At 36.7% G+C, this 22924-nt stretch overlaps 1 protein-coding gene across 5 annotated transcripts in view; it reads right to left on the reverse strand.

The window, feature by feature from the left end:
• TTC27 (tetratricopeptide repeat domain 27) overlaps positions 1 to 22924 on the reverse strand; it is a 192169-nt gene that overhangs the window by 129465 nt on the left and 39780 nt on the right. For 4 of the 5 annotated variants that reach the window (XM_059942921.1, XM_059942918.1, XM_059942922.1 and 1 more), the window contains 4 exons: positions 19917 to 20081; positions 17524 to 17657; positions 10611 to 10723; positions 6255 to 6321 (listed from right to left, as the gene is read on the reverse strand). In XM_059942921.1, coding sequence (XP_059798904.1) covers positions 6255 to 6321; positions 10611 to 10723; positions 17524 to 17657; positions 19917 to 20081 — 479 coding nt within the window. The remainder of the gene's footprint in view (positions 1 to 6254; positions 6322 to 10610; positions 10724 to 17523; positions 17658 to 19916; positions 20082 to 22924) is intronic. The other variant, XM_059942919.1, reaches the window with a different exon arrangement.

Raw genomic sequence — 22924 nt, forward strand, 5'->3', positions numbered from 1 at the left:
TATTAAGCCTTCCAATCCATGAACATGGTAAGTCTCTCCATTTATTCAGATCTTCAATTTCTTAAAGCAATATTTGCCATTTTCAGTGTATGGGTCTTACACTTTAGTCAAATTCATCACTAAACATTTGGTGTTTTTATGCTATTGTAAGTAGTTTTAAAATTACATTCCCAATTATTCACTGCTAGTATATATAAACATAACTGACTTTTTTATATTGACCTTGTATTCTCAGACCTTGCTTATTAGTTCCAGTAGCTTTCATGTCTATTCTTTATAGAGTTTCCCTATGTAAAGAATTGTGCTGTCTATGCAAAATGATAATCTTATAACTTCCTTTCCAATCTGCACTCCCTTTGTATCTTCTTAATGTCTTATTGCACTAGCTGGGATTTCCAGTTCAATGGAATAGAAGTGCCATTTTCCTGATCTTAGAGGAAAAACTAGTTTTTCATCAATAATGATTTTAACTCTGATTTTTCATAGATACCCTTTATCAGGTTGATATTCTCTTCTATTCATAGTTTACTAAGTTTTTATAATGAAAGGATGCTGAATTTTTTCAAATGCTAAAATAAATAAATATAATGAGATAATCATTCAGTTTTTCTCCTTTACTACATTAATAAAATGAATTGCAATGATTGTTTAATGTTAAACCAACTTTGCATTCCTGAGATAAACACTATTTGGTCATAACTTACTATCCTTTTTATATACTGCTGTTTCATATATTTATTTTGCCCCAGATTTGTGGTTGTTTACAATGAGAGTTCAAATGCAGTACCAGTTACTCCAACATGGCTAGAAATAAACCCACAAATAAGCATTAACCTTAAGCCATGGTTAACTGTGAAGAAAGAAGTCTAGCAGTTACCAAAGTAGATGATGGTAAGAAAAGAGCCATGTAAGATCCCACAAATCCTATTACTCATTATTCTTTCTCCGTCTGTTCTTGAAATAAGATATATACAAGTAACCTAGTTCAACTCCAATCAAAAAAAAAATATTTTTTAAGCCTCTGTTTAATAACAGTTAACCCACAAACTGAAACAAAACATACCCATCTCCTGCTTCTTTAAAAGTTACCAAGTTATGACCCAGATATAGCTACAAGGCTCATGATCCGAATGCCTGTTAAATTAAAATGCATGAGTAACATCTGGGGAGACAAGTGTTCAAACCAGAAAGAAAATCAAAATCCTGGGTTATCCTGCTTAATATAGACATGTCAACATGTAATGCAAGGACAAAGTATCAGAAGTATCATGACTGGGTTTCCCTGGTGGCGCAGTGGTTGAGAATCTGCCTGCTAATGCAGGGGACACGGGTTTGAGCCCTGGTTTGGGAAGATCCCACATGCCGCGGAGCAACTAGGCCCATGAGCCACAACTACTGAGCCTGCGCGTCTGGAGCCTGTGCTCCGCAACAAGAGAGGCCGCAATAGTGAGAGGCCCGCGCACCGCAATGAAGAGTAGCCCCCGCTTGCCACAACTAGAGAAAGCCCTTGCACAGAAACGAAGACCCAACACAGCCAAAAATAAATAAATAATAAAAATAAGTAAAGAAGTATCATGACTATCTCACAGTTATATTGCCTATCTTAAAAAATTAAAATTAAGAAATAAGTATGCCCTAGAAGAAAAAAAGGTATCATTTTTCTCTTCAAAAATGGTTAACAAACTATTTTAATTCCATAGTTAAGTATTTATTAAATAGCCTTAAAATTAATAGCAGAGGGGCTTCCCTGGTGGCGCAGTGGTTGAGAATCTGCCTGCCAATGCAGGGGACACGAGTTCGAGCCCTGGTCTGGGAAGATCCCACATGCCACGGAGCAGCTAGGCCCGTGAGCCACAAACTACTGAGCCTGCGCGTCTGGAGCCTGTGCCCCGCAACGGGAGGGGCCGCGATAGTGAGAGGCCCGCGCACCGCGATGAAGAGCGGTCCCCGCAACGCGATGAGGAGTGGCCCTCGCTTGCCGCAACTAGAGAAAGCCCTCACACGAACCGAAGACCCAACACAGTCAAAAATTAAAAAAAAAATAAATAAATAAAGTAGCTATAAGAGCACCCAAGCCCTTACATTTAAAAAAAAAAAAAAAAAATTAATAGCAGAAAGAGAAAATACATACAATATAATGTGTAACTTTCAAAGGTCTTTTTCCATTTTTCATTTACTGAGACCTTGGGGCTTCAGGCAGACAGTCAGAAGGCAGGCTGCCAGTACCAATTCACACTTAAGCAGAACTTCTGCCAATGAAAACTGAAACACCTGTATGAATTAAGTAAATTGTTCCCATTTTCAACAATGAAAGGAAATTAAAGGCATTACTGAATGTCACTGACTTGGCTCATCTGAAAGGAAATAACGTAGACAACACAGCTAATTTTAAATTATCAAGCCGATACAACATAAATGGCTCTCTAGAACAATGTGGGTTATTTTTACTATGACTCATTCAGTTTTCCTGAAATGTGAGGAAAGAATATCTCAGGAAGAGCATTACATAATAACAATGTTAAAAAGGTAAAGTATTTTTCTTAGGAAAATCTTCTGCCATTGCTGAATTAAAACTTTTTCCCAACATATCTCACATATATTTCAACATGCTACACCAACCTGGAAACACTGGCAAAAATTCTTCCAAAAAAGAGATTTCACCATTATTTTAGTAAACTTTAGGATAGCACATGAAAACTGAACAAAATTCAGGACCAAAAAGCCATTCATTTGTTCAGTAAGTATATATCAAATGTTCAATAATTGTGATTCCTGTCCCTCCAAGTGCTCACAATACTCTAGTAGGGGACTGAGATTTCTACGGGACTTGCTCTTCTATCAACAGAGGAAGACACCTCACAGTCTCAAGAGTTCACAACTCCAGACCCTGGCCACCACGCCACAGCCAGAGCATGGAAACGGATGCTCAGGAAGGAAGAAGATGCTGCTTCTTTCCTCTCTACTCCCTTCTCTTCCACATCTACAGCCAATTCCAAACCGGCCTTATCCACTTAGGAAGTCTTATTCCTTGAAAACTGTAGCGTGCTCCTACAAACCAGCAACCAGATAAGCTGACTCATTCCTGAATGCTATGGGGGCACCAGGCTCTATCTACCCACTCTGAAGTATTTTCACATACATTCTGTAATTTGATCCTCAAAACAAGTTTTCAGTGCCGAGGGAGGGACACATCACTCCTTCCCTCATTTTACTGAAGAGGAAGATGCAACAAGTGGTTATCCTAAGCATACACTAGGTAGTACAGTGGGTGGTAGTACTACCTATATGATGGAACTAAGTGGAGCGATGCAGCACCTTTGCTGCAGGACAGAAATAAATCCTGTTTCTGCTTCTAGTGTACTTCATTCGTTCCCACATTTTGCATACTTTTCTTGAGCAACAACTGTGAGTAAAGCATTGAAGCACTGCAGTAGGCCTTGTAGAAGACCCAGAGAAGAACAGAGACCAGTGCCTAAAACTGGAAGTTTATAGTCTTATGGGGAAGACAAGACATACACATAAATAATTACAATACTGTAAGCCCAAATATGATCCTTGTTAAAAGAGAGTTCAGAAGCAGGGTAGCACTTAAAAGTGGTCCCTCTTGCCTCAAACACTCTTCTGGAGTTATATAGGATACAAATAAAGGATATTTATGTACAGGACATACAGTTACATAGGATATAAATTTTAGTGAAATTCTTCACTGAAACCAGGGGCCACATCTAATTCACCTTATTACCCACTTCAGAATCATGCACAAAGAAGGGATAAGAGGAAGGACTGAATGACAAAAGGAAGAGCTGATTTGGGTCTTTCTGGTGTATTTCGTATGCTTCCTTTGGGATAAGAAATGGAATGGGTGGTGCACAGCCCAAAGTATGCTTGGGGCTCCTCAAAGCCCTCCTCACTATAAGTTCCTTGCCTTACTTCTTACCAATTAAACATTTACTTGGCATTAACAAACAAACTTGGCATTAACAAACAAATCTCTTTAGAAGAGTTAGGCCTGGCACTATAAAGCACTGTCACTGAACAGCTTTCCTCAAAAAAGAGATCAGTCCTCAGGTCAGTGCTGACCTCCTCCAGTGCTGGAGGAGGAGAGCAGAAAAATTATGTATTATAAAGCCCTGGGGGGAAAGTATGAAACCTGAGTTTACGACCTTCATTGCAAGTTAGGAGGGATGAGTTACCTACCATCACAGGTTACCAGAGTTAATTACTTCAGAAGTACCTCACTGTATAGAGGAACAAGAACAGGAAAAGAAGAAAGAAAGAAAGAGAGAAAGAGAAAAGAATCAGAAAAGAAATAAGAAAAGGTTAAAGAAAAGAACACACCCCACCCACAAAAAGCACTAAAAAACAAATTTAACTGCTTGAATGTAAAGAGAGTGTTTTAATGTCATTTCAGGATAACTGTGGAGAATCTGTATCCCACAATAATCCGTTTATGAAGCCAATCCCAGGAAGGCGTTACTGCTGACCACTGTCCCCATGAGAGGACAGCAGGAACACTTCCTATCATATGCTGCATCCTGTTTAGCTCAGTCATCAGAAGAAACACAAGCATCCTGGTCATCATTTATCATCTAGATACTAGGTGACTGTCCCCATCCAGCTCTGTACTTCCCTACACTGACTCAAGCTCCCCATCATTCCAGACCCTCCATGTCCTTTCCTGTGCCTCACATCAGAAAGACCCATGTTCAACATCACCTTCCCATTGAGACCTTCCCCCACCTTCTTGTCTAAAACAGCCATCCCCAACCTATTCTTATCCCCTTATACTGTTTTTTATTTACACTGAGCACTTCTATTAAATATCTATTTCTCTTTTTGTCTACTGTGTTATTTCCCTCACAAGAGTGTAAACTGATGTAAACTCCAAGAGGGAAAAGACTGTTTACTGCTGTATCTCCAATAACCAGCACAATGCCTGGTAGATATTAAGTATTCGATCGATATTAGCTGAATGAATAAATGGGAGGTATGTAACAATTTTTTAAATATATCTTTTAAAAAATGTTTAACACTTTACTTGTCAAATTCCCTATAGCATATGTAATGACTAATTAGGGACATTCTACATAGTTACCTAAACACACATATGCTATAAAGAAAAACAGCAGATTTCTAAGAATACTGAAGTGAGAAAATAAAACAGGCACCCAGAGGACTCAGAAGATTAACATCCAACCAGTTCCAAAACCGTATGTAGAAAACAGTAACTTGCAAAATTTATTTTACAGTACAAAGTAAGCTAGCTTTCCTTTCTACCAGATAAAAGTGCTTTATTTTTGCCTTATCTGAAAAATAACAAAGGAAGAAAACACCAGAATTCTAACTTGATCCCTAACTATGATAATAAAAATGCCTTTGAAAAAATGATGTATCTTAAGCAACTTGTGTTCATTAAAGACGTGTGTATCTTCTTCTTATCCATAAAGCTAAAAAGATACTGACTGACCTCTTGCTCTGTGACTTTCCTCTTCTAGAAAAGCCTTCTTTGATCTTGAATCCTCAAACATCTATTACTCTATCTTTCCTTTTCACTGTCATTCTGCTGTAACTGGGGTCTTCATCTATCAACTTTATTTTCTTACACCCCATTCCCTCCTTAATTCTCTGTAGTGAGGTGACTACCCAGCTATTCCACTGAAACTGTCATAGAGATAAGCAACGCAAAACATCAAAGCCTCAGCCTTTCCTCCAGACTGCTCTCCACTGCTGAACGCTGACAAGTACCCCTGGCTCTTGACACTGCCTCCTGCCTCAGCCTCCAAAACCCATTCCCTCTGCTGGTTCTCCTCCTCGCTCTCTTAAGTCCTCTTTCTCATCACATCCGTGTCGCATCACCTTCAATCTGAGACGAAAGAGTTGCACACTATACTGGCTTTGGAGTAAAGGTTCAAACTCCTGCTCTGTCACTTCATTCATTCATCCAACAAGTATTTATTGAGCACCTATTATGTGCGAGATACTGGACTAGGCCCTGGGATCAAGCAAAGAACAAGAAATATTTGGTCACCGCCCTCAAATCTAAGCAAGTGCAAAGAAAAATGCTTATGTCTAAATCAGCAGCAAGATATATGCAGCTTGGAAACTAAAATGATAAGCTTTTTTCCCCTCAATTTCCTTAGGTGGCAGTGTTTCATCATGAGCAATCTGAGGCAAGAATATACCAGAGGCAAAATAATTTACAAGGAAAAAAAGGAAAAAAAAAAAGAAATGGAAAGGAAAAAGACATTACTCACTGATGTAAATGCCAGCAGCTCCTCTTCAGTTAACTTATGCACTGGGTTATTCTTTTGGAGATTTGTGCTTTACATTGAAAACAAAAAAAAGCAAATTAATTCCAGAATGCATGTCATAATGAATGAAATATAATTTTTAAAAGGCAAGTAAACTATATTTACATATTTGAAAGCACATATTTTAATATTACTGCATTATTTAGAAATATAGAGATGAGTGTGCCAAAGATAAGTACAAAAAGTAGTAAAATGCTGAGAAATGAAATGTGGTTGGTGTACAAAATATCAACACAATTTCTTTTATAAGAAAAAAATGAAATCCAATCTGTGTCACTCCACAAAGAAAATGAAAAGAATTAATATAGCAACAACTCCTATTTATCAAACTCATACAAAAAAAAATTTAGTATCACCATGAGACAGGCAAAAATTAAGAAGTTGTCAAAGAGGCAGAACAATGGGAATTCTTAGATCCTGCTGATCCAAGTATGATTTGATTGGATAGTTTTGGAAAACAATTTAGCACTATCTTGTAAAGTGAACATTCATATATCCTAAACTCAGTAATTCCAGCCTAGGTATAGAGCTCAGAGAAATTCTTCAACAGGTGTACCAGGAATCATACACACGAATATCCATAGTAATATTGTGTGTAATAGGAAAAATCTGTTAACAATCCAGATGTCCAAAAAAGAAACCTATAAATTGTAAAATATTCACCCAATGGAATGTTATACGGCAAAGTAAATTTCAGCTATGTATGACAACATGGATGAGTCATAGAAAGACACTAGTGAGAGAAAAAAGCAAATCACAGAAGACTATATATAGTAAGATAGCGCTTTTATAAAGTTCAAAAACAAACAAAATGAAGCAACTGACTTAGAGGTATAAAAGATGTGAATAAATATATTTTTTGAAAAGGCAAGAAAATGACAAAGACAAAATTCAGGACAGTGACTACCTTTTAAAGAGAGGCAGGAAGATGAGACGGGAAAGAAGCACACGGACTGAGCAAGTGGTATTTGCAATCTTCTAGTTCTTAAATTGGGTGGTGGGTTCAGTTTATTATTATATTATATAACATATTTATATATAACATAAGTTATTTTGTATGCATATATTACTTGTATTAAGAATGAAAAGAAAATACCACCTCACAAAATAGTACCACTTCCTCATAATTTCCAATACTGTTGGAGGATTTTATAATGAGCATAAAATGTTTACATAATAATTGTTAAATGAACATATTGTTGGTAAAAAAATAAATGAATGTAAGGAAGGAATTATAAAATCATTTTATGTTGTACACCTGAAATTAATACAATGTTATGTCTCAAATTTACCTCATTTGAAAACACACACACACACACAATACACACATACATACACAGACATTTCTAGTTTGATTGCACAAAGGAATTATGTATCAGTTGGCAAGATGATCCAAATAACCCCTAAGGTCCTTTCAGTTCTAATACTATGACTCTGATAAGTGAACAAAAACAAAAGTCATTCTAAAATAAGAACCTCAACCAAAATGGATGAACATTCATCCCTCACATACAAAATTCCAATCCTAACTTCACTGCATAAAGTATATAAAGTTGAAATGCTACAGGCTCATTACAAGTAATTATGATACAGTAACTGAATCAGGCCACCACTCTTCACCGTAACTTACTAACTTAGGCTTAGAATATATTACTCTGCTATCTGAAAATCAGACTATTAATTCAAAAGCAATTACCCTCCTCACTCCAGTTGTCTGAATTACTGAAGGATTGCTGTATTTTAAGGAATTTCTCCCACAGTTACTTTACATAAAAGCAATCAGGTACATTGATGTATGAGACACGTGGCCTCCAGGTAAAATCAAATTCAAGCAGGAGGCCAGTGAAGGGAAGGAGTTGAAGAAAAGGAGCATGAAGCTAGCCCCACAGTTTGGTCAATCCACCATCTATATGAATTCCCCCTGTGTCTCCTTTCCAAAGAACCCAGCCCACCACAATGTCCAAGTCACCTCTTCACAAGGGTTAATGGTCACGGAGGTCACGCAGAGATCAGACAGTATAATAAAATCACGACCCCCACATGCAAATCATCAATTCATGGATGTTCCAACCCAGGGGTTTATAAAGTGCATCAGATGCCCTAAGATTCAGAATATAATCAAGTAGTTTCTACCAAACAATGAAGATTTAAATTGCCCATGAAATCCATTCAGCACTTTTTAATTGTTCTATATATTGAGATTCTACCAAGATCATATTTGGGGGGAAAAAAGTATTTGAAGACAAGCATTTTCTTGGTTTTTCAGTCCTCTCTCAACTGTGAAGTCTAACTCAATAAAGCTAAAGCACAACTGAGAGAAGCCTGGGAATATATATATTTGGTTTGATTTAGTTTCCTGCTGAGTTGACAATTATGAGTTTGCCAAAATAATCTTTTAAGAAATAGCATAAAGGAAAACTCAGAATTTGGGTCCGTAAATCCTGGATTCAAGCCCTAAATGCTGTACTGTAATTCTGAGTGAGTCATTTTGCCATTTAAAACCTGATTTCCCACCTGAAAAATGGAGAAAAACAACAACCTCTAAGACTGTTAGAACATTAATGAGGGATAGTGTGAAAGTACATGGTATAATTCCTAGCACATAACATTGCTTGTAAATGATTGCTGTTTATATTATTTATACACTGAGTATCGTTATGAATTGAACAAATAATTCTTTGGCAGTAAGCATAAATTCTGTCACTGGAATGAAATAATGTGATAAGACAACTGATTTGGATTAGAAACAGAACTCTACATGTGTGATTCTTTTTAATCAAACAAAAGGGGACTGTAGAACTGAATTTAACTTTTGTACAAGTGAAAACCTACTGTTAGTGTAAAGGAGATAAAATGCCATGAGGTGAACACAGAAAGATAAGTTCTACTGAGCTAAAAGACAAATTTTTTTATAAATGCTCCTTTTATTAAACTGCCTATTACTAATTTAACCAGTCTCAATATTATAACTTAGTGAAATATCCTATTTTGAACATTACTAAATCTCCAGATGAGAAACGGGATATTTATATAATCTAAAAGACCATGTTAATAACAAAAGTTAAAAAAGAATAACTTTTCATTGGAGAAGCCTGGCAGACCCCACTTTAATCATGTGATCAAACTTAACATGGCCAGTAGAGGAACAAATCAAAATGGTTTTCTACCTGCTGGGATGCAATAAGAATCACAAAACCTCCATTTTCTGATACCCCTGATAATGATACAAAATGTGAAACTAATCCTTTTTTTTTTTTTTTAAATCAGACAAATTCAAACTGAGAGTAAGCCTACAGAATAACTGGCTTATAAATTTCAGGTGTCAAGATCATGAAAGTCAAGCAAAAATGAAGAACTATTCCAGATTGATAGAAACTAAAGGGACATGACAACTAAATGTAACACATATGTTCTAGACTGGATCCTGTGCTATAAAGGAGATTATTGGGACAACTGGCAAAACTTGAATGGGGTCTGAGTAGGAAGTGATAGTAAAGTATGAATGTTAATTTCCTGATTTTGATAGCTGTATTATGGCTATGCACAAAAACTCCCTTGTTTGTTGAAAACACACACTAAAGTATTTAGGGGTGATAGAATATCATGTCGGAAAATTATTCTCAAAAAAGTTATTTCCAATGCCTTGCCCTTGCAACTTTTTTCCAAATTTGAAATTATTTCAAAATAGAAAAATAAAATAAAATGAAAAACTATTTCTACCACACATAAGGTTCGATTGTATTAAAAAAAAATTCTAGGGACTTTCCTAGAGGTCTAGTGGTTAAGACTTCGCCTTCCAATGCAGGGGGTGCAGGTGTGATCCCTGATCGGGAAGCTAAGATCCCACATGCCTCGGGGCCAAAAAAACAAAACATAAAACTGAAGCAATATTGTTAACAAATTTGATAAAGACTTTAAAAATGGTCCACATCAAAAAATCTTTAAAAAATAAAATAAAATAAAAAATAATTCCATACTCTGAACGTAAATATCCTCAAAGGTCAAAACAGTCACCTATCCTAAATACTTCATTAAGAGTCTATTCCTAGCCAAGGTTAACCAAAGAAATTTTGTTTATGAAGAAAAGAGAAGGATAAGTATACCAGCTTACAGGAGATTCCTGAGATTCCTCATCTCTAACCCTTTAATTGGTTGCCCAACTATTCTTCATCTTCATAAGCCATGACAAGATTCTCTATTCATCCACAACTCTGGGGACCTGCTTGAACAAAGATTTCCCCAACACAAGAGAACCAATACGCTAGAAGTTCAAGGTAGCCAAGTAAGTCATTAACTCACCAGATTCCAAGGATAACAGCAAGCTCTTCAGCACATAGGTCAGGCATCTGAAACTGTTCACAATCTGCTAACTTTATCTCATTTAGAACAGTATCATCATTGAGCTCAATATTCTGGTGGAATACAAAAGAAACTCCTTAGAACAAAAATTAATTCTGATTCATTCAACAGACTATACACAACAGATTGCTGGGGGGATAACATCTTCTTGTTCAAGATTTTACAATGTCTATATATGGTCAATAGGCTGCTTCTTGTGAAACACATATTTGGGGACAATTTACTGTGCAGAAATGGAGAACACGCATCTATACCTCCGGATGCACTGACAACATCAATAACAGGGAATGACTGCTATTGTTGATTAAGCCTAGTACGCAAAAGCCCCTCAGGATTCAAAACCAGATCTTTCTACTCTGATTCTAAATTATAATCTAAAATGTCAACTGCCAGCTCTGTTTCTCAATAGGATTTAGAATAGGCAAAACAATTTGAGAAAGGAATAAAACCTGAAGACTTAGAGAACTTGGTAGAGTACTTGACTTCAGAATTACTACAAAGCCAAAACAGTGTTGTACTAGCATGAAGACAGACATATAGATGAAAGGAATAAAGTCCAAAATTTTAGACCCACGTTATATGGTCAATTGATTTTCAAAGGTGTCTAGGTGAGTCAAACAAAGGAAAGTTTTTTCAATAAATGATGTTAGAACAACTGTATATCCATTTGGGAAAAAATGACCCTCTGTCCTGATCTCATACCATACACAAAAATTAAATCAAAATTAATCACAGACCTTACTATAGAAGCTAATACTAAAAAACTTCTAGGAAAAAAATCACAGGAGAAAAGCTTTGCCACTTTGGGGTAGGTAGACAGTCCTTAATTAGGACACAAAAAACTCGAACCATCAAAGAAAAACTTAATAAACTGGACTTCAGCAAATTAAAACTTCTGCTCTTTGAAAACATTGTTAAGAAAATGAAAAGTTAAGCTACAGACTCAGAGAACATATTCACAAAACAAATATCTGAAAAAAGGCTTGTATTCAGAATATGGAATTACAACTTAAGAAGAAGAAGATAAACAACCCAACATAAAAATGGACAAAAGATTTGTACAGACACTTCACAAAAGAATGGGCAGTAAACACATAAAAAGATCCTCAACAGTAGTCAAAAGGGAAATACTAATTAAAATCAGAATGAACTACTAGTACACACACATTATAATAGATAAAATTTAAAAGACTAACAATACTAATTGTTGACAAGGATCTGGAACAATTAGAACTTTCATACATTGCTGGTAGAAATGTAAAATGGTACAACCATAGAAAACAGTCTGCTAGTTTCTTACAATAAACATATTTACCATATGAGCTATCAACTCCACTCCTATGTAGTTACCTATGAGAAACAAAAACACATGTCCACCCAAAAACATGTGTGTGTGTGTGTGTGTGTGTGTGTGTGTGTATATATAAATTAAAAAGTGTTCATAGCAGTTTTATCTGTAATAACCCTAAACTGGAAACAACCCAAATGTCTGTCAACAGGTAAACAGATTAAAAAGAAAAATTATGCTATATGCATTTAATGAAATTCTAATCAGAAATAAAAAGGAAGTACAGACACATGCAACTACACAGATATATCTCAACTGCTGAGCAAAAGAGGCCAGATACAAAAGAGTACATACTGTAGGATTCCAGTCACATGAAATTCTAGAAAAGGCAAACTACCGGTAGCCACAGAAAGCAGATCAATGATTGTTTAGGGCCAGAGAGGGTGGGGAATTAACTGCAAAGGGGCAGGATGGAACTTTCTAGGGTAATGAAATGTATCTTGACTGTAATGGTTGTGTGTATATATTTTTCAAATTTCAGCAAACTGTACAATTGAAAATTTTCTGTGTATAAGTTATATCTCAATAAAATGAATTTTTTAAAAAATTAATCATCAAAAAATAGTAAAATCACGATGAGAAACCACTACACACAACTCACTAGAATAGCAAAAAAAATTTTACCAAGCACTGGCAAGGATGTAGAGCAACTGGTGCTCTCATATACTGACGGTGGGAATGTGAAATAGTACAACCACTTTAGAAAACATTTGGGCAGTTTCCCAAATTGAAAATACACTTACCACACAACCTAGCCATTCCATTCCTCAGCATTTACCCCTGAGAATTAAAAACATACGTTCACACAAAGACTTGCCCGTGAATGTTCCGAGCAGCTTTATTCATAATAGCCAAAAACTAAAAATTGCTCGATTGTCTACCAAGAGGTGAATGGATAAACACACTGTGGCTTATCCATACAATGAAATAACTCAGCAATAAACAGGAGCTAACTATTGGTATCAAAATATAGATGAATCTCAAAACATTATGCTAAGTGAAAGAAACCAGACACAGAAGAGTCATACTATATGATTCCATTTGTTTGAGATTCTAGGAAAAAACAGCTCTAATCTGTGACAGAAAGCAGACCAGTTGGAGGGAAAGTGATTGACTGCAAAGGAGTATGGGTGGACTTTTTGGCCTAATGGAAATGGTTCTGTATTTTGATTACAGTGGTGGTTACATGGGTCTACCTATTTGTCAAAACTCATCAAACTGGATACTTAAAATAGGTGCATTTTATTTTATGTAAATTATTCCTCAATAAACCTGATTTAAATTTTTTTCTAATTCAATAGAAGTAGCTAAAGCTAGGAAGACTTTAAACTGTAGGCCTAGCTCTATCTATAAGGTTTCGAGAAAAGAGAAAAGAGTACAACCTCCAACCACTGCTGACAGGAGAAACACACAACTTTAGGCAGCTACTCAGGCTCCACTGAAAAAGTGCCTCTTCCTCCCTGACCTGCACAACTTCAAAAGGCAGAGCTGGCAGGTGCACAGCGCACCCTGGTGGCCAACCATTTTCAATACAAGCCTTTCATATTCTTTTTTAAAAGCTACTTATGTAATTCTAAATTTTCTAACAGCTACACTTTAAAAAGTAAAACAAAAAAAAAAATTAAGTGATTTAACCTAATACATCAAAAATATTATCCTTGTAACATGTACCAACAGAAAATTATTAATTAGATACTATACACTTTTTCATACACAGCTTATGAAATCTAGTACATCTTTTACACTTCAGCACATCTAAGTTTGGACCAACCAACTTTCAAGTGATTAATAATCATATGTGGCTACCACATTGGACAGTGCAGCTCTAGAGTATCCAAAACTCTCACCTTTTCACATCCAGATAGGGTTGTATCAACCTGCTTATTAATATCCAATGTTTGTGGAGTACCTTTATAGATCTAATATGATCCCTTAAAAAAAGTGTGATGTGGGGACTTCCCTGGTGGTCCAGTGGTTAAGAATCCGCCGTCCAATGCAGGGTTCAATCTCTGTCTGGGGAACTAAGATCCCACATGCCGCGGGGCAACTAAGCCCGCGTGCCACAACGAGAGAGAAGCCCGCGCACTGCAACCAACAGCCCACGTGCCACAACTAAGACCCCACATCCTGCAACTAAGACCCGTCGCAGCTGAATAAATAAATAAATATTAAAAAAAAAAAAGTGTGATGTGGGGAAAAACAAATGAGGAGGCTAAAAATACAATAACTTTCCCAGGTTCTCAACCTCAGCTAGACAATAAAGATGTGACAGGGATCCAAGTCTCCACCTCCCACAGCCAGGACTCCTTCCCCTCCGGCCCCCACAGAAGACCTGAGACAGGTCAGCCTTAACAACAAGGCATTATTTATTACTCTTCAGCTACAAACAGGTGATCAAAATAGTTTCAATCTTCATTCAAGATACTCTACGTTCCTATTCAGCTCTTTTCGAAATTAAAACTGGTTGGCTGCACTACCTACTTGCCTATGTGTTCTACAAGCCACAAATTTAAAATACTGTTCTGCTTTAGTCCCACTCCAACCTCATAACATTCTACTGATCAAAAATTTAGCTACAGCCTTTCAGACCTCCTAGTCAAGTGATGCTTATGATACTGTTTTTGCTCACCTATCATTAATTTGTTTCTTCCTTTAATGCTGCCCTTGCTATGTAATAAACGTTATATCTAGATAATCAAGCTAAAGCTTGAAACTGCAAGAGTGTGGACTTTTGGACAGACTGTTTTTGCACATAACCTTGTACAATCCTGCAACAGAGGCCAGTCACATAAGGCACAGATCTGGATTGTCCTGTATTATTGCATTTTTCTTGTTCTGAATATCCTTGACATTACAGCTGACAAAAATGAAAACTGATACTGCAGATCTGTTTTCTGAAACCTTTAAAGCTAAAATCACATGCAAGAACTGACTTTGCAACTACTAATATTGACACCCTTTCGATCTGTATGAAAGCGGGTTGTGTAGAAGCAGCAAATCAATGGGTGCCGTTTTATCTTTAGTTAAACACCATCCTTGTGTATTCATTTACACCATCTTATATGTGACACACTGCTGTGCAATGTGTAATTCTGTGATCTTTATTTCCCTTTGTATTCATTTTAAGCATCTTTATAAATTGCTGTATTGTGCTTAATGTAAAAAAAAGAGAAAAAGAAATTAGCACGTAATTTATCTCCAATTCATGGGACACACCATATTCAGCATTTAATGTATATTTCTTATCAGTGATGCTGATCATGTATGTGTTTGTGTTTTCTGTGAATATACAATTTTAATTTATTCTCCCTCCTCACACCCTGCCCCCATGATTGAATAATAAAGAACAGAGACTGCGCCTTTGATTTGCACATTGGGGTTGCTCATAACTGTTGGCTTATTAAAGCCTGAAGTCCAATAGCTTCAGGCTATGTAATTCCCCATTAATAACAGATTAAAAATCTAGCAAGGTCCAAAGGGAAACACTATGTTCCTCACTGGCAATAAAATTACTGTATTTCCTCAATTCTAAGATATACATCTTCACATTGTAACATTTCTAATCACGATGTATTTTATAATCACTATAATTTGTATAATAGTGTTCCTTTTTTCCTGAAGAGTTTGGTTATTAAACAGATGGTGTATTTTATAATTTAATGGTATCTGAATAAGGAAATATGATACATAACTAATTAAACAAGCAAGTCTATCTTCCATCCATGAGTAAAAAGCTGTTTCTATCTAATCCATACCTACATCACATAATTTGTACTTTCCACCTTTAAGTGGTAATTAATGAAGATCATAAAATTATCAGAATGCATTTTATTTCAAATATGAAAGAATAAATTCTGTATTAAATTGTACATCATTTTTATACATTCCTCATAAGAGTCATTGCATCCTATCTATAATCATAGGAGACAATCTTCAATACGAGAACTCCACATTAATAAACAAACAAACAAACAACAATGGATTACTGAATTAAATGCTTAGATTGCGGAATTAAATCTCTTTTCACTGATGCTGTGCTATGGCCTAAAAACCAGGCTTATGATACTTAATCTAAGACTCAGGGAGGGACTTGGGTTACATCAAATCGCTGAAGGAGGAGGGTCTGGTATATACAAGGAGGAAATGAAGGACGGAAGCAGGTATCAACACAGTTCCCTGACCAGCATCAACACAGCAGTACAAATACTTGTTCAGCTGTGGCTCTACCTACGTCAGGAGATACAGGCTGTCCCCTGTGCAGTCTCATCCCTGAGTTTCTCCATCTTTTCCTTCTCCTCTTAGAATCAGTAACTGTCCCCACCCTGAAGTTACCACAAAAGCAAACAGAGAACCTGGAGCAAGACCAGGAGGTAAGTAAGATTGCATCCAAGGCCTTCCTCAGGACTCCTTACTGCTGCCACTCTTTCCCATCTCCCTAGTCCCTACCCTTGGCATTATTTTCAGTACACAACAGAATTTTAGTGTTCAATGCACCAAGTAAATTTGTTTGCAGGCTCTGGAATGAAAAGTAGCAAAACATGGGCTTCAAGGACGGTAACATCAACCAAAGAACAAGGAAAAATGTTGGTTTGGGGTCTCTGGGATAAGAAAATGTAAATGCTAATGGCCTCCATGGAAGCAGATGGAAAGACCTATTGAGCAGGTAAACTGACTAAAAGCTATAAATTTAAGCTACAAAAGAATGTATTAGCCAAGTCAAGAAAACATACTGGGGCTTCCCTGGTGGTGCAGCCGCTGAGAATCTGCCTGCCAATGCAGGGGACACGGGTTCGAGCCCTGGTCTGGGAAGATCCCACATGCCGCGGAGCAACTAGGCCCATGAGCCACAACTACTGAGCCTGCGCGTCCGGAGCTTGTGCTCCGCAACAAGAGAGGCCGCGACAGTGAGAGGCCCGTGCACTGCGATGAGGAGTGGCCCCCGCTTGCCGCAACTGGAGAAAGCCCTCGCACAGAAACGAAAACCCAACACGGCCAAATAAATAAATAAATAAAAAGAAAACATACTAAGGCAGAAACCAGCCCAGTAATGACATAGTAACTAAGGACAGATCAGAAAACTGGTAAAAAGGAATTCTGATCATCTGTTTACATATTTAGAAGAAACCCAAGAAATTTCAAGGCTCTTAATATTTGCAAATATCAACAGAAGGCAAAAAATATGGTAGCCACTGGAAAAATTAGTCTCTACTCAGTCTGCTTTTTGGACTTTTTTCAAGGGCAGTAATACATAACTAACTGTATTACTAATTCATACTTACTGAAGTCTAGGAAAAAAACAACATTTTATCTCTATTTAAGGGTAAAAATGGCTTAAAAAAATGGGTCCTGTTATGTCTTGTTTTTTAAAAACATCCAGCCACCTTGTAAAAGCTCAAGAAGGGTCAAAAGAAGCCTCTTCCCACCCCATCCAGTGTTTCTACAAAACTCACCTATGGAAACTGTTAGACTTGGATGCTAATTTAAATAACTTACAGTCCTACTTACCTTGGTTAAATATTCCTGAGGAGTCGGTGCTGGAGTGAATTCATAATTTGAAAACACAGCTCCTTCCCTTCTTACATCTAAAATAAGTTGGGCCACGTAATTTTCCTGGAACCATGTCCTTTTTCCCAAAGCACCTGAAAAAATATATATTAAATTATATGTATCAACTTGTCAATCAGACATACAGTACAATCTTAAAAAGTATTTTCAGAGTGCTTTAGAGCTTATGAGGTATTTTCTCCATTTCAAATAAGAGAAACCTGAGGCCCAAAGATGACTTTAAAATGACTTTTTATAAAATTATAAAGCCAGTAAGTTATAAGGCCAGAACTCAAATCCAGGATTTCTGCCACTAGTTTCCACATACTTACTTTTTCACTAAACTACTTCCCTCCTCAAAAAAGGTAACTCATTAGGTGTCATAGGGAGAAGAAATACTATCCTCTCCATACAACAGATGAAAAAATGGAAGTTCTGAAGTGCAGTCATTTGCTCAAGATCACAGGGTTTTCAGTATCAGAGCCAGGGCTTAAAGCCAGGGTCTTCAGGTTCTAAATCCCACAGTCTTTCTATTACACTATCTGGCTCCACGTAAGACCAAATTTTTTTTTCATTTTGTATCTGAAATAACTTGCTGCAGAACAGCTTTAAGAGAAGCAAAAGCTCTGACATCTCTTCTCTGGCAAGAGTCAGATTACAAAGACCCTTGATTACAAAGACCAGTCTAAGAAGTCTGGATTTTATCCTGTGATGAGTCTGGCTCTACTTTATACAACAACCATTTAAACACGTTATACTAAAAATAGCTATTGAGATGGTCTAACACAGCTTACTTTTTTATAGTAAGGCTAGAGCTGAAAAGAAAAAAGTAATAATCTGATTCTCATTTTATATTCGTGAGCACATTTGTATTTTTAAGTTCTTCAGTCTTAACTTGGAAAAAAAATATGAAGAACTAGCTAGTAAATACACCAACAGCTAAAGCTGACTATACTGAGTACCATGATACTAATTTTTTAAATAATCCAAAAAAAAGTCTCCTAGTACCGAAATATTTAAAAACAAAATCTCTGAAACTAACCTCACAACTTATATTACATATATCTCAAATACAAGACTCCAACTTACACTTGGCCATTGTCACAAAGTTATAAGTCGGATATTTAATAATTCTCCCCAAACAATGTAATAAAAGGTGGTTAAGATCCCAGACTAGGCCACAAAGTCACATTTACCTCATAATATATCTGAAGGATTTTATTGACAGGACTACCTCAATAAGCACAGAGTTTGGCGACTAAGAATGGGCCTTAGAGATAATGTAGACCAAGCCTAGGCAGGACAAATAGTTTCAATCATTTCAACATTCACAGATTGTTGTTTCAACATTCACAGAGCCCAGGTTCAACAGGTATAAATGGTGTGACCCACTGATGCTGTCTGACTTTCATGAATGTCTTCAATATAGAATGCCAATTACCATTGTGAGACTAGGGACAGGGCAATACATTAAGAGAAAATAATGTTTCTTATTTGGTACTCAGAAAAAAACACAGAGATCTTGGGAAAAATTCTGTAATTTATTTGTTCTTCCAACAAATGTTTATTGAGGGCTTCCCTGGTGGCGCAGTGGTTGAGAATCTGCCTGCCAATGCAGGGGACACGGGTTCGAGCCCTGGTCTGGGAAGATCCCACATGCCACGGAGCAACTGGGCCCGTGAGCCACAACTACTGAGCCTGCACGTCTGGAGCTTGTGCTCCGCAACAAGAGAGGCCGCGACAGTGAGAGGCCCGCGCACCGCGATGAAGAGTGGCCCCCACTTGCCACAACTAGAGAAAGCCCACGCACAGAAACAAAGACCCAACAAAGCCAAAAATAAATAAATAAATAAATAAAATCTTAAAAAAAAAAAAAAAAAATGTTTATTGAGTGCCTACTGTATGCCAGACAGTGTTCTAAGGCAATGAAGAAACATCTAAACAAAACAGTCAAAAATTTCTGTTCTTAAGAAATACAAGAAAGGCAGGATGGAAGCCACAGGGGGGTATTTACCAGAAAGGGCAAACTAAATTTGGGAATCAGGAGGGGCCTTGGGAAGCCCACATGCACAGCCAAATACACAAAGTTCATTTGTGCACTGCCCAGCTGCTATACATTACTGACATGTCTAAGTAGACATGGGCATCTGCAGGAATAAAAAAGTATATGATTTCAACTTTGTTCTAAAACTATGAATTTTTTAAATAAAATCTTTAAAATCTATTTTTGTAAAGCAAACAAGAGGACACAGATAATAAAATACAACCATACAATACAGCTAAACTGCCAATTATATATTAGTTTATCATAAAAATAAATCAATTATCCACAAAACGTAAAAAAAAAATCTTACCTGTCAAATCAATTTGTAATCTGCAGATGTCTTTAGCAATATTGAACTGATCTTTTGCTTTTTTATATTCATAATAATATAAAAATATATATGCACATTCCAGATGGAACTGAACAGCCAAATATCGACCTGAATCATCTACAAACAGACCCTCTAGTTTCATCACTGTAAGACAAAAGATGAAACATTTAAAAGTATGATGAGAATAAAAATATATTCATAAGTAAAACATTGAGTCCATAATATATGAAGTATATATATTACATAGTTCCTGCTCTTAAAGAATTTCAAATCTGGAAGATGAGGGACGCATATAATAATAGTTTACAGTAAGCATTCTCTGAGCACTTACACGTTCCAAGCTTGAAGCTAAGGACATTATATACATTATCTCCTTTATTCCACACAATCCTAGGAGATATGATTCATAACCCTGCTCTTTCTTATTTTAGAATACTTGTCTTAATCGTACAATAAAAAAATATGACAACACAAGGTGATGATACAATATACCAAGTGAATCTGCAAACAGTTAAACAATATGAAAATCTAATGAACAGATCAGATAACAGACAGTTTTCCACACAAAGAATATAGAATTTCTCCCTTAAAACAAGAAACAGATATATATCCATATAGAGCTAAGACAATAAGAGTATCAAATAGAAAATGAATAAGTATTGGCTTAGCAGCCATATTCTACTTTATTTCTCTAAACACCTGAGATGAAAATATAGAAGAATAAGAGCCTAATAACATGATATCTGAAATAAGATGATTTTCAAAATTAATTATATATAATAAAGGGGCTAGTTGGCATACACCAAGGGAGTTTCCAACAGGTCACCTCATCCATCCCTCTACAATATCCCTGAAAAACCATACTTCACAAATGTTCCCGGGAACAGGATCAGCATTTCACAAAACAGTTTACATGAATGAAAGTATAATGAATGAATAGAAAACACACTTAGAATGTCTAAAAATTGAGAATCAGTCTTCTATAATTCAAGCTGAGAGGGAAGTGATATTGATCGATGCCTACTCTGCTCAGCACTAGGTATTTTACATGTTGTGTTAATTCTCACAATGATGTCTTTAGGGTTGACATTAACCCCACTGAACTCATTAGAAAACTGAGCTTAGATCGCTTACTGACTGGTCACCTCACCTGTTAAATGACAAAGCCAGAATTTGAATCCAAACTTGTTGGGAAAACGGGAGGAGGGAGTTGGCATGGCAGAGGAAGGACAAAGGTGTAGAGATGATGTTACAAAACCTAATCTACTTTCTCACCAAGTAATCTGACAGAAACCTACAGCTAAGAAACAGACATCCTTTGTCTTACCATGAACTGAAAATAAAATGAGCCTGAAAAAGAAAGTGTTTTTCTATATACTGTCAGTCCTTTAAAGAGATTCTTAACTCAAATAAAGAGACTAAATCAAGATGTTAATGTCTTAGGACTTCCTTGGTGGCACAGTGGTTAAGAATCCACCTGCCAATGTAGGGGACACGGGTTCAAGCCCTGGTCTGGGAAGATCCCACATGCCGCGGAGCAACGAAGCCCGTGTGCCACAACTACTGAGCCCGCATGCCACAACTACTGAAGCCCGCGTGCCTAGAGCCCATGCTCCGCAACAAGAGAAGCCACCGCAATGAGAAGCCCGCGCACCGCAACGAAGAGTAGACCCCGCTCACCACAACTAGAGAAAGCCCACGTGCAGCAATGAAGACCTAATGCAGCCACAAATTAATTAATTAATTAATTAATTTTTTTAAAAAAAGATGTACATGTCTTACTTCAAAAGGCAGACAGGCATCCAAACACGAACTTCTCACTGTGAAAATCCTTCAACAGATTTCCTCCATGCAAACCAAACTCAAGAAAAGGTGGATCTGATGATACTCAATGCTGTTAGTGAGTGCTTTTTCTTTTTAAACTTTCTCTTCTTTTGTCTGCCCATTATTCCTGAGCGTCTAGCCACTACTCTCAGAAATATAACCTTCTATGATCTTAACACAATTCACAAGTGAAACAATTTCACCTAATTGTCAATGACAGTAATCTTCTCTAAAGGTTCTGGATGCAAACTGTATTAAGGGATGTTGAGCTTGCCTAAGGTTTTTCAAAATCCTCTCTCAAATATCACAAAACGGCCATTTCTGCACTTAAGTAGGCTTGTTATGTTGTGATCACTCACAAAGGTCTAGGGAAGACCATCAAATCTAAACTGTCCTAATAACACGTAAGTCACATAAATGCCCAAAGCAAGATGTGTATATCTATAGTCCCTCCTACCTACCCACTTACCTACTTGTAGATATGTGTGTGTGTGTGTGTGTATACACAAACACATATTAGTACAACTGGTTCTGATCTTGTACTTCTGTGCTTTTTCTGCATTTCTTATGTGTTCAGGGGTCAAAGACTGTTAGAAAAGTAGGATAGATACTAACTTTTTTAAGAATTACTTTAATCTTTAATTCCAACAGCATGACCAATTACTCTCCCAATAAAAATATCTTTAAGAAACTGGATTTTAAATTTTTAATATATTTTTGTGTTAATGATTGTGTTGGGAACAAAATGACTGCTGAGAACAAAATAAGGAATCATCAAAATACAAAAACTAAATGAAAACTGCAACCTTAGGAATTAAGCGCACAGTCTGCCATATTCTGCCCTGAAGCTACCTACCAAACCTTTAGGGACCTTAGGATTCCACTCTGAGGGCTGCAAGGAGCACCAAAGACAAAAGATCAGAACTGAACCTACCCAAAGTAGGCAATCTAGCCAGAGATCTCCATTTAAAACTGAGCCCCAAAGAACTGTGTCTTCAACGGAAGTTAAAAAGGACTAGGTCTGCCACGCAGAAGAGGTCAAAAAGGAAAATGGCAGTGGGCAAAGGGGAAAACATTTATCCCAAGAATTCATAACCATAAGTCAGCTTTCACACAGATTTGTGGACAAAATTCAGTACAAAAAAAAAAAAAAACCCACAAAA

The sequence above is a fragment of the Balaenoptera ricei genome, chromosome 13, assembly GCF_028023285.1.
Source record: "Balaenoptera ricei isolate mBalRic1 chromosome 13, mBalRic1.hap2, whole genome shotgun sequence".
Classification (NCBI taxonomy): Eukaryota; Metazoa; Chordata; class Mammalia; order Artiodactyla; family Balaenopteridae; genus Balaenoptera; species Balaenoptera ricei.